The 12,776-nt window shown below is 37.9% G+C and overlaps 1 protein-coding gene across 3 annotated transcripts in view; it reads right to left on the bottom strand.

Moving 5' to 3' along the window:
* The window catches only part of Gas2 (growth arrest specific 2), a 132,535-nt gene that overhangs the window by 94,272 nt on the left and 25,487 nt on the right, over positions 1-12,776 (bottom strand). For all 3 annotated transcript variants that reach the window (XM_076935049.1, XM_034509182.2, XM_076935053.1), the window contains one exon: positions 9,868-10,032. In XM_076935049.1, the coding sequence (XP_076791164.1) occupies positions 9,868-10,015 (148 nt within the window). In that variant the 5' untranslated portion in view covers positions 10,016-10,032. The remainder of the gene's footprint in view (positions 1-9,867; positions 10,033-12,776) is intronic.

The raw sequence follows: 12,776 nt of genomic DNA, 5'->3' as shown, positions 1-12,776 counted from the left end.
GGTGTGAGGTGGAATCTCACGCTTGTTTAGATTTCATTTCCCTGAGGACTAAGGATGTTGAACATTTCTTTAAGTGCTTTTTGGTCATTTGAGTTTCGTCAGTTGAGAATTCTTTATTTTGCTCTGTACCCCATTTTTAATAGGGTTATTTGATTGTTTGTTCTTGAGTTCTTTGTATATATTGGATATTAGCCCTCTATCAGATGTAGGATTGGTAAAGATCCTTTTCCAATCTGTTGGTTGCTATTTTGTCCTACTGACAGTGTCCTTTGCCTTACAGAAACTTTACAACTTTATGAGGTCCCATTTTTCAATTTTTGATCTTAGGGTATAAGCCATATGTGGTGGAACAGAATCACAATCAAAGCATTCAAGAAGAAGAGGCAGGACGATCAGTAGCTCAGGATCATCCTTGGCTATATTTCAAGCTGAAAGCCAGCCTGGGATACATGGGTCCCTACTAAAACATAACAAGGACAACAACAGCAACAAAAACAACAGCAAAATCAAAACAAAAACTGATTTTGGTTTGATGGCTCAACTGTAAAGTGTTTGAAAAGCAAGCATGAGTACCTGAGTCCAGGGCCCTAGCAGGAGGGAGGGGAAGAGGGAAGGAGGAGGGAAGGGAGAGAGGGAAAAAGTGAGGGAGGGAGAGAGAGAGAGGGTGGGAGGAAGGGAGAGAGGGAAGAAGGGAAAGAAGGAAGAAGGGAGAGAGGGAAGAAGGAAAAGAGGGAAGAAGGGAGAGAGGGAAGAAGAGAAAGGAGGGAAAGAGGGAGGGTAAAAAGGAGGGAGGGAGGGAGGAAAGGAGGAAGGGAGGAGAGAAGGAGGGGAGAGAAAAGGTAGGCAGGCAGGCAGCAGGCAGACAGACAGACAGACAGACAGACAGAGAAAGGCCTGTAAAATGCTAGGGTTTGTAACTCTGGTACTGGGGAGGCAAAGACCAGAGGTCCTCTGGACTTTGCTAACACTGGTTTAGCTGAGTTGGTGGTTCTGGGTTCAGTGAAAGACCCCCATCTGAACAATACAGTGGAAGGTAGCTGAGGAATATATCTGATGCGGATCTGACCTCCATAAGCTTAAGCTTATGCAAACACAACATATGAACCACCACATAGGCACATGCATGAACACACACACACACACACACACACACACTTTGTTCTTCTTAAGGAGAACAATGGTACATAAATGAATGATCATTGACAACGCCAATAAGAAAGCCACTAAACCTCATCTCTAAACCCTACAAATGTGTTACTCTAGATTAAGATTCAGATAAGAGTGTTAGAAAAGATAAGCCCTGAGTAAAAAATAAAAGCCATTAGAGTATTGCCCTTCTGAGCACAGCCTTGAGATGGCCGTCAGGTCCAGAGCTCAGCTTTGCTCCTCCCTCCCTCCCCACAATGACCCTCACAGCATTAGCACAGCTCTTAGAAGCTTATGGTCCTCAACCATCATACCCATACTTGACTGGATCCCAGTTAGTTATTTACTTTTCTGAGATGATCCCAGACTATATTTTCTTTCTTCTTTTCCTCTTTAATTTTTAGATAGCTTTACTGAGATGTATTTCACAGCCTCTCTCATTTGACATTTTATAAATACCGTGCACATATTCAGAAATGTACAATCATCATCATAATTTCAGAACATTTTAATCACAATACAAGGAATTCAACACCATTTAGCTTTCACGATTCCTCAACCATGCAAATGCAAGCACAACTTGTGCCTTGCCATAGCTGCCATGAGGCAACTTTCGCAGGCCCTCCTCTCCTTTGCTCTGGTTCTCATTTTCAGTATCTGGATTGTTTTGTTTGTTCATTTGTTTGTTCTTGGGTTTTGGGCATGTTTTCCTCCTTGATGTCCCAAAACTTGAAAGTCCCAAATCCTATTGATTCAAGCCATCTCTTTGACTCATCCCATTATAGTCTGATGATTGGCATAATGACAAGAGGCATGGGGGTTATTTCCTAGGTGTTGACTCACTTTCTTCACTCAGACAGACATTTTTACTGAGAACTCTCAATCTCACGTCTATCTTGCAAAACATATCTATGCAATTTATCCCAATATGCAATGGGCTCCAGTGATGCCTCTGACTATTTGTCTACTCAATGCTTCAAAATCTGCCTGTGCTTCGCATACTGCCTTGATCAGACCCTTCACAGACTTTCCCTGGCCAAACTCCATCTCCCTCCTCTGCTTCTTGGAACTGATTTCTCAGGGCTCACTACTCTCTTCTATATAGTCATTCTCACAAACAGCTTCTGTTTGGGGTGTATAGCAAACTTTTTTTTCCTTTGCAAATTACATGTTTTATATAAAGCTCTAGTTTCCTCAGTATTATGTAAGCCTTTTGAGATGTGTCTTTTTAAATCTCCTACAGGACTGGAATGTAGCTTACTTGGGACAGTGCTTGCCCGGCATATTCAAAGCCCTGGGTCCCATACTGAGCAATGTAAACAACAGGCTTGGAGCTGTACAGCTATATTCCCAGCACTCAGAAGGTACAGGCAGCAGGACCAGCTCATGGTCAAGGCCTTGTGTACAAAGAATAAAATTTTTAAGTGAAATCTCCTATAGAGGTAAGCATTGTATGATTCATGTGATGGGCGCCAGGAAAATACAACCAGCAAGCATGTGAATTAACAAATAAAACATCTAGAAAACCTTGACAAAACATTGGGGCTCACACAGGCTTATTTTTTTATCTTAAGAAAAGTCCAGGGGATGCAATTCCATGGACGCTTAAATACAGCCCAGAAAAACTCCTGATTTACACTTACAAAATCCAATATTTAAATTTCTTTTTTAAAAAAGGTCTGTTTGTAATAATGTTCATGCAATGTGTGTGTGTGTGTGTGTGTGTGCGCATACACATGCGGGGTGGGGGGTGGCGGGGGTTGGCATATATGAGAGGGGAAAGAAGTTAGTTCTTGCATTCTCTTGTTTCCTGCTGAGTAGCTCGCTTGTTAGCCTCTGGAGAGGATAATAACTTCTGTAGGTGACAGAGCAGAAGTAATATAAGTACAGACCCCAGAGGTTCTCCTGCGCAGGCTGCTTTGACTTCAGAAGTACATTGAGTTCAGTTGACTCAGAAAGGAGGATAGGAGTCTTGAAACACAGAAAGCCAGCAGGAGAGATTGTATGGTGTGTTCCTATGTCAGTCCAATGAGGAGAACATTATCTTAAAAGCAGGCATGGCACATCAATACCAGAAATAGTTGCCTAAAGTTGTCAGTTTATTGTAATTTGTTTAAATATCATGAGAAACTTTACACCAAGTACTTAACTGAGTATGTTGAATGATTCCTTTTATAAATGCAAAGATATTCTGACTTTGGAAGGAGCTTGATGTGTTAAACTCCACAGCAATTCTATGATTCCTCCTCATATTTTCAAGTGACTAGATAATTATAATAAGTTGTACTCTTAATAATGAAAAGAAAATTAGTTTTTATTAAAGAGCTATCAGAAATTTGCCCAGAGTTACATTTTTCACTTCGTTTTCCTTGGATCTCACAAATGTCCATTGTCCTTGCCCTATATGAACACTTGAAAAAACTTTACACTGAACATCTGTAACCAATGAAGAATATATTAGGTGTCAGCTTTCAATTCTGTGTATTTTATAGCTTAGAAAGGTGGGGGTTTTGGCTAAAACACAGACTGTTATACTTTATAGTTGAAATGGACTGCCTCAAATGAAAGAAAAATGCAAGACTGAAAAGTTCTATTTAAAAAAAATCCTTTATATGTAATATATTTTCCATCAAAATATTAAGTCATTAAATATATATTTTCAATGTACTATATAATTGTAAGAAGTCAGTTATAATGGTTTTATGGAATGATTCATTACTTCACTTACATTCCGCACATATAATTAACAGCATTTAAGCAAAAGGCAGAATACCATGCCAGTTGGGTTTACCCAAAACATATCCATAAGAGCAGGCTGTGAAGAATGAATTACAATTTCTTAAGTAAAATTACCATGTAATTAATGACGTCTGCATCACAAATCAGATCTTCCTTATTGTGTAGGCAACTTCATATAGCAGATTATAAAGCATACACAAGTGTATTTGGAGTCAGATCACTGTCACATTCTCAGCCCTGCCTTTCCCATATCTTAGTACATCTAGAGAATGGAGAATAATAGATGGGTACCACTAAACTATCTTGGATTACCAGATATGTCAGCCCATAAATGCCATGGTAGTGAACTCTGAATTCATATCCTTTCAATCATTCCTAATAGCTGACTGGTAGACAGTGACCAAGGCATCTGATTGAGCAACACAGTAGTCACCAGCCCATATGGCCCTTATAGTCTAAATGAATAAAATTAGCAACAGCCTCAGGATTTCTAGGACTTGGATAACTGAAATCAGCATGAGTGCTCATCAGTAAATATCTTCCAAAGTATGTTTGACATAGTTTCTATAAAGCTTGGCTATCCATCTATAAAATATTTTAGACTGGCACTATCTGAGGGTGAGGGCAAAGATCCATTTATCTTCTATTGGAGTAAGAATAGATGTTTGTCCCAAAAAGTTAGTAATACAGGATTACCAAAGATAAGACTATAGGTAATATTCACATTTGACATTTGGAGACAATGTATCAGGCATGTGAACACATTTGTATGTTACTTCTCACAGTACTACAGAGTGCATGTTACTATTTACCTTTAAAAAAAAAAAAAAAACAAATCCACACAATTAGCACATAGCCCTTTGACCCTGGCATTCCAGGTTCAAAGTCTATGTTCTCAGCCATTTGGCTTAACAATTTCAATATTTACTGAACATACAGTGACTACTTCCTACAGCAGACCATTCTTCCAAATGAAATTGTTGTTTTGTTTCCTTACATAGAAATGTCATAGATGGCTTGTTAGAAAGTGATAATCTTGGGACTGTGAAATGAACAGGAAGCCTGAAACATAGCTGAGAAGATTGTGGAGCCATATTCTAATATCTGGCTTGGAACATGGCAGAAGAAAGCTGGTATAGTTTCAATGTCTAAAGATAATTCTGATGGTACAGTGGTAACTTATTTTTCATTACTAGAAGATTCAAACATGATTCATTTTCTAGTGCAATCCAAATTACTCAGCATTTTTTACAATGAGTTACCTTATCCCAAATTACATGGTATTTTGGAGACTGAATTTTGAGAGTGTGATATAGGAAGTGACTCATGATATCAGAACTCCAGACCAGGACCTATTACATGCTGACTCACTAGTCTGCCACACATTTACATCAGAGATGGCAAAGGGTCTGTGTTACAAGAACTGCTTTCAAACAACAAACTCATAGACGGCTCTGAAGGACAGAATCAGGGGAATATAAACCTGTGCCTATACATATCTACACTGACAAAGCACATGGGTACTTATGAGGTTTTATTGACTTACCAAGAACATGAGGGTCTCAGAAGACAAGAACCCAACCCATTAAAAAGATGCCCTACAGTAGAAAGAACCTCCTGTCCCAAGCTTACTGAACAACAGCTGTGTTTGATACCACTGGCTCCAAAATACAGATGTTTACTTTTCTTCTTTTGAGACAGGGTCTCTCTGAGTAATATCCCTGACTGTCCTTGAACACAGAGATCACAGAGATCTGCCTGTCTCCCTCTTCCAAGTGTGGGGATTAAGGCATATGCTGTCACACCTGGCTTGATGTTTACTTTTTAATAAAGAAAATTATAATAAGTTTTTTAGAAATAACTGAAAAATTCAAACACATCACTCATGTTAAATTGAAAACTGATAAATTTTCTTTTCTATGCATGTAGAAGATCAGAAAACTGGAATTTGCCAAACTATCAAATATTGATGCATTTTCTAAATATAAGCAAAATAAATTCAATGTAACTTAGCTTTGGACAAAACAGAGGATAATTTCTAGGTAGATATAAACACACAACTCTTCATCTTGAAAACCTACAACCATTAATAAAAGCATCAACTCTTTCCAATGTTTAATAAGTCTTTTTTTAAAACACAATACCCATGGCTTCAGTATCATAAAACAAAACTAATAGAGAAATCATAATTTTTAAACTATGTATAAACCCAAGTGACTACATTTATCTCACAGCCGGATCTACACAATTCTCAGAACCCCACTACCAACCACAGAGTTAGACATACTTAATTCTACATCATAGATGAATCCTGTAACCTAGAACTATTTATTTATGCTCCAAGAAACAATTAAAATTTTCCTCAAGATTTGCTGGCATGAGCTTTTAGTGTTGTGGTACACTGTAGAGACACAAACAATGAGTGAGTGATACTTGCTTCTAAGTTAAAAAACTGAGTCGACAACCTACAGAACAGATAGAACATGAGTGTTTAATGTGGATCAGACCTGTCAATTATGGGTAACAGAAACTACCATGTAAGAAGCAGCCCAGCACACATTCTTACTGAAGATGGTAGAATCTTCATGGCCCAGCTCAGTCTTTACTAAATGTCTAATATATGCTACTACATGGCCCCAGCTACAATCAGAAAATGTAGCAGACATACACTGAGCATTTCCTGTAAGATACCAAAGGCCATGTGAGTGCTCTAAAACACAGACAGTTACCTCCTCACAAGTTACTTCAACTAGTACACATCCCACGGGATAGCCAGTATTAATGCATAAGCTGAGGGTGACTAACAGTTCACTATTGTATCTTCATCTCTATAATTAGAACTCTACAATGGTATTTACAGTAACACATATCACATTGGAGACATAAATGTGAATATTTTTCTCTCAGAAAAATTATGTATCCTCTTATCCATCAGACCAATTTTTTGGTCTTTGGAGAATCTTAAAATAAATTGTTCTTTTAAAAGAGTCCTCTCCAATTGACATTTTATATATAAGATCAGAAATGTCCAAGTTTAATCACTGACTAGCCTTTAAAAAGTACATTTTTAAAGTTACATTTTAAACAAGATAACTAAAATGGGGTCATCAAAATTCTCTACAAGTATGACCCCATGAGAGCAAGAATCTAAAAGCTTAACATTTCTTTCTCACTCAAGACCCCATGAGAGCAAGAATCTAAAAGCTTAACATTTCTTTCTCACTCAAGAATGTTGTGCTTCATATAGAAACAGGAACAACATGAAGACTGTCACCAGGACAGTTCTATGGTATAAGTACGTAGAAGCGAAGATCTGAGAGACAGCACTATACAGTAAAATATGTGACTATTACTCAAATGGTAAAAAGATGCTTTAAAACATTTATATATCCTTTTCCCCTCGTGTGTGTGTGTGTGTGTGTGTGTGTGTGTGCTTGTATGAGTTTATGTGTACCATCTATGTGTGGTGCCCAGAGAGACCAAAAGAAGACAACCCAGCCCCTGAAACTGGAGTTCCAGATAGGTGTGAGGTGCCTGATGTGAGTGATGAGAACAAAGCCCAGGTCCTCTGCTAAAGCAGAAAGTGCTCTAACCCTCTGAGTGTTCCATCCACAATGATTAATCATTTTAGGTTTTCACTTCTAAAGCAAGTGCACACTGGGAGTTGCTACTACGTATAAGAAAACCATCTTCCAACAAAGCCATTCATCTCTTCATCTCTCATTATTATTCAAAACATGTTTATTTTTCTATCTCCACATGTTCTACCATTTTAAACACTTTCAAGTATTTAGACTCCTTTACAAATTATCATGAAAGTGTTTCTTTGAGGTCTAGTCTCTGTCTACCTGGGGTGAATTCCAGTCCATTGAAAGATAATACTCAAAAACTACAATTTTTTAAATCCCTTTAGGATTCCTTCTCTGGAAAGTTTTATAAACTACCAATTTTATTCACTACAACTAATAATAAATATTTAACAAGATAATCTGCTTCTTTTTTTTTAAAAATTGTCCATTATATATTTACTTCGCTTATATATGTATTTTGTTGACCTAAACTGCCCAAACCAAAGCTCCAGACTCAGATTTCTTGGAAACTTAGATTTTAGGAGCTGGAAAGGATATTAAAGAGCATCTCCAACTCCTTCATTTATGGTTGAGGACATCAAGCCCAGAACAGATAGCTGAGTGACTCTGGGCATGTTTCCTACCAGTGGACCAGCCAGAAGCTGAAGCCAGGTCTCCTGATGCCCAGAAAGGAGCCAGGTCTCCTGATTTCTAATCCAAGGATCTTTCCATTACACACACTGACTCTGTTCTTTGAGGCTGTATTGGGCTGCTCACACCGATCAAGCCACTTTAAGAATGATCACATTGGTAACAGAACACTTTGATGACCTAGTCACCCAACACTGGGTCACGCCTGTGTAATCGGGCTATGCTGTACTCACTCTCATTCCTCCTGTCCTGACATCTCCATGGCCCTTTGTTGATCACACTGCTGATTACAATCAGTACAATTTTTTTTAAGACAATGTGTTATTTAGCCCCCAACAAGCCTTTTTTTTTTAAATTAACAATTCCACTGGACTGTATAGATAGAAGAGCAACTTATATAATATTAACTGTGATCCAGGAGCTGTACAAAGTGCTAGAGCCTATGTTCTCAATTTCTGTATCACAGTTCCAGTGACAACTTGTATCTGTAGCAGATGGCTAAACATTAATAATAGTCATTAGTTAGCCCTGGAATGACAAAAGGAAGGGAGGCAATAACTGTCTTTTTGATGAAGTTAATAGTGAATTACTACCAAGTCCAAGTCTCTTCCTCCTTTTAGAGACAGTCCCATAGTGGGGTGGAGGACCTTGCTTGGGGAAAGGGGTTCTGAAATATACCCTTTCTGACGGGCATATTGTCTATATCGACATTTAGTTTTGGTTAAACTATGAAGTTAGTCAAAATGGAATGTTTATGATGAAGAAACAAGCAAGTATCTCCCCATAGACAAAGACTTTCAAATATAGTATATAAGTATAAAAGCCAGGAAGCAGAGAAAAACTCTGCAAAAGGCAAATGACTTCTCAGCCTCAGCTAGATTTCAGCCAGAGGGATGCAGCACATACGCCCTGTCTTCCTAGCTAGAAGGTAAAGCCTGCAGCTTGCAGGACTGCTGCAGGAATAAAATAGTGTGGGTCCATCCTCTCTGCCAACCACAGTGCACCACCTAAGCTCTGCTTGTTCCACAGTTCAGTCCTACATCCTGAAAACTGTAAGCTCCTAAAGTTGTGGCTCACTCTTCTTGTCTGGGAAAATCTGGTACTGAGGATGCTCTGGCTAGATATATGGTGAGCCTTTAATTGTACAAATCTGTACCCTTCATTATTGCACTTTGATCCCTGAAATTCATCAGACAAAAGAAAAGACACCATTAGCATGCGGTATCACTTTTCTCTACAATGATACTTTTCTAAAAATGTATATTTTAAAAAAAAAACAGAATTTAGTTCAAAGCTAAATTACTTTGGTCAGTCCACTTGGACAAAGCATAGGTATTCTCCCTGAGTTCCTGCACTCAGCAGCTTTGGAAGGTGTGATGTAAAAGTAGGGCAAGAAAGACAGTTTAAGCAGCAGATCTCACAGAGCCTGCAGCTTGAACCAAAGCACGAGTCACAGTGGTCAGCTGCAAACCCAGGAGTCATAAATAAATCAGACCAGAGCAGGAACAGTGTAAGCAACTTGACCGCAGATTTCCACATTCCAGTGCAGGACGCGGGAATATGAAACACAGCTAACGTGAAAGGCACTGGGAAATTCATTTAAATTTCCACAGGCTTCGATTTCCCAGATGAAAAATCCTAATAAAGAAGGTCTTTCTTTCCCAGGTACGGTCACATGCTTGGGAGAAGGACACTCTGAGAGGAGGTAAAATACACAAGATGCTGTTATCTTTGCTCTCAAAGTGATATCTTATAACCTTACCTAATAGATTGGTTAACCACAAGGCCAAGTCTTCTTTCATCGGCAGCAAATTAGCTTCGTGTCTGCTGGCCAGCCACTGGCTGTACTGATGCATATCAGACAGGCCAGGTCCACTGCGAACCTTGGGGCTCAGGGCAGTGCACATCATTTATCCGTTCCTAACACCTATTGTGGAGACAAAAGAGCAATAGCTTTTTATACAAGTTAAAATTTAAAAACTTCCACCACCATGACATTGTAATGAGCCTCATCCATGGGCTTCTGTGATGTCAGCTCAAGTTATTAATTATTAAACCCAGGAGACAATATTTGCTTTATTCATCTGGCTGTCTAATTTTTAGTCAGCTACTTGGTAACAGAAACAATCAAAGGTCAAAGAGAAAGTCAAACAATAAATGCTGAGTTCATGTAAAACAATATATTTGGAAAGGACCAACTTCAAGGGGAAGTAACAGAGTAAAATGTAGTTAAATGGAAATTTTAGTGTCTGACATCCTTTAAGCCAGAGATTTCCACAGAATCTGAGTGTTAAACACAAGCACTGACAGTATTCACATGATTTCTAGTAAACACATAGGGATTGTTGGTAAGACTGTTACCTAAAGGATTAAGTACAACATGCAATTTGTTGGTGATTGCCAAACTCATTCAAAGACACACAGTTAAAACACCAAGTATTGGGTAGGAGAGGAAGGGTATTCAAAGAGTTTCCATTACCACTATGAAAATCACAGAAGACCAAAATTAGAAGAGAAGCGTGGCATAAGCAATCTGACTCCATGGCATCACAGTAGAGTCAGGCTAAGATATTGTTCTTAAAACCTCAAGAACTCTTTCCATAAAGACACAGTCTGATAGAATGCATTAGTGGAAAACACTGTTCTTGCAACTGCTGCCTCTGATAGCCCCTGTTCTGGTTTCCCTTGCTCTGACTCTTCCTTATTTTAGTTTATACATATTGAGTTTTGTTTGTAATCGGTTTAGAGTATGTTAATGTTTTACATTTAAAATAGGAGTGGCAGAGAAAGAATTTGCTTCTCAGATATCCTGTGTTGATACACAGCACAATAAAAATAAATAAAGATTAAATAAATAATAAGATTATTTCATGATTTGATTACCTCATTGTACACGTAGCATAAATGTCTATTTGAATCATTAAGTAATATTTAAATAAATATTTTAAAGTATATAAATATATTTAAGAATTTAAAATACATAAGTTGACCTCAAGTATATCACCTTTGTCTAAGTAGTTTTTCAAGACAGAGTCATACTTATCCCAGGGTAGCCCCAAAATGCTATATAGCTGATGGTGGCCTTGTCCTTCTGATTCTTCTGTCCTACCTCCTGAACTCTGAGATTACAGATGTGGCCCACCATACTGGCATACAAAATGCTGGAAAACAGTCCCAGACCCTTTTGCATGCTAGGCAAACATTCTACCTATTAAGCTATATCTCCAGCCCCTCTCTGAATTATTTGTAAAATTTGATGCTATATAAGTAAAATAAATATACTGAGGCAGTCTTTTATCTGATATAAAATGATTTCACCTTTGTTCACAAACAGTTCAATCATTTCATTTAGAGTCTATTTCACCATAGGACCTGCTCTAGCTACAAATCAGGATGTGCATAAAATAACCAAAAGAAGTCCACCCAAGTGACAAAAAACACAAGACTATCCGCAATAGGCAACTCATTAGATGCAGATGACATCCTGGATATTTCATCTAAGCATTTCAGTATAAGTAAATTACATGCTGCCTCTGGGGTTTTACTCTTTCAAACTTTGTGCAGGACTCCTTTATAGTTATTCTCAAACTATCATTTATTTAGGTTATTTTAAAAGTCTTTTTTAATAAATGATTTATTTCTATTTCTTAATGCAAAATGTGGTTATCTCCAAAATCTTAGAACATTCTGTTGGGAGAGGTAGTTAAATACAAAAAGTACATAATAACACACAACTGAAAGGTACAGTTTCATTCCTGATGCACTCAACTCACTCTTTTGACATTTTCTAAGAATCTGAAGTGAAGTACTAGGAAGGTGACTTGTGTTTACTACAACTTGCCATAGGTTACAAGACTGTCAACATATGAATTACAATGTTGCTGTTGTTTATTCTCTCTCAGTTAATAACAGCATTGCTCAGGGTTTGGGATTAAATATCAAAAACAAAAGACATCTGAAATATTTTCAATACCAATTCTTAAATGTTTGCGATTAAATATCAAAAACAAAAAAAAAAACATCTGAAATATTTTCAATACCAATTCTTTTTAAATTATGTTCATTTCAGCATAACAATACCTCTGTCTGTAGCTAATCAGGATCCTACAAGATGGTTAGCCTGTCAACATGTATGTAATCAATTGTGTACATCTAAGCACATGAGTCACACATTTAAATAGCTAATTGAAATCTTAAAAGGGTTACCTCTAAATTATCTTCCTTCTCAAGACACAATCTCTCCCACTACTTCCCTGAAAGTGTGATACTGTCTCACAGTAACTCTACCCTCACCCTTTTGTGTGCCCTGCGACTCCCATTGATGCTTCAGAGCCCTGTGTCACTCTACAAAGGCGAGAAGACGCCTCAGGTTCTGAAGCTCATTGTCCAGCACAGAATCCATCGGGGGATCACTTACAGTGAACCTAATGGCATGTCACAGTTCCAGCGAGGCAGAGAGACAACAATCCTTCCCCTCAACATTTCTGAACAGTGAAGTTGTTATTTTCCTTGACAGTAGCACCTTTATTTCACATGCAATCTCTCTTGTGTTTCATCAGAAATGTAACCCAAACTATCTCCTAATATGGACAGATGAATTAACTAAAATCAGTATGGATAATTAAGCTAATTTTATTCTAAAAATTTGTACATAACTAAAATTTTAGTAGA

Source organism: Arvicanthis niloticus, chromosome 1 (genome assembly GCF_011762505.2).
Source record: "Arvicanthis niloticus isolate mArvNil1 chromosome 1, mArvNil1.pat.X, whole genome shotgun sequence".
Taxonomy (NCBI): domain Eukaryota; kingdom Metazoa; phylum Chordata; class Mammalia; order Rodentia; family Muridae; genus Arvicanthis; species Arvicanthis niloticus.
The sequence above is the reverse complement of the archived record's forward strand: the minus strand, read 5'-3'. Positions and strand labels throughout refer to the sequence as shown.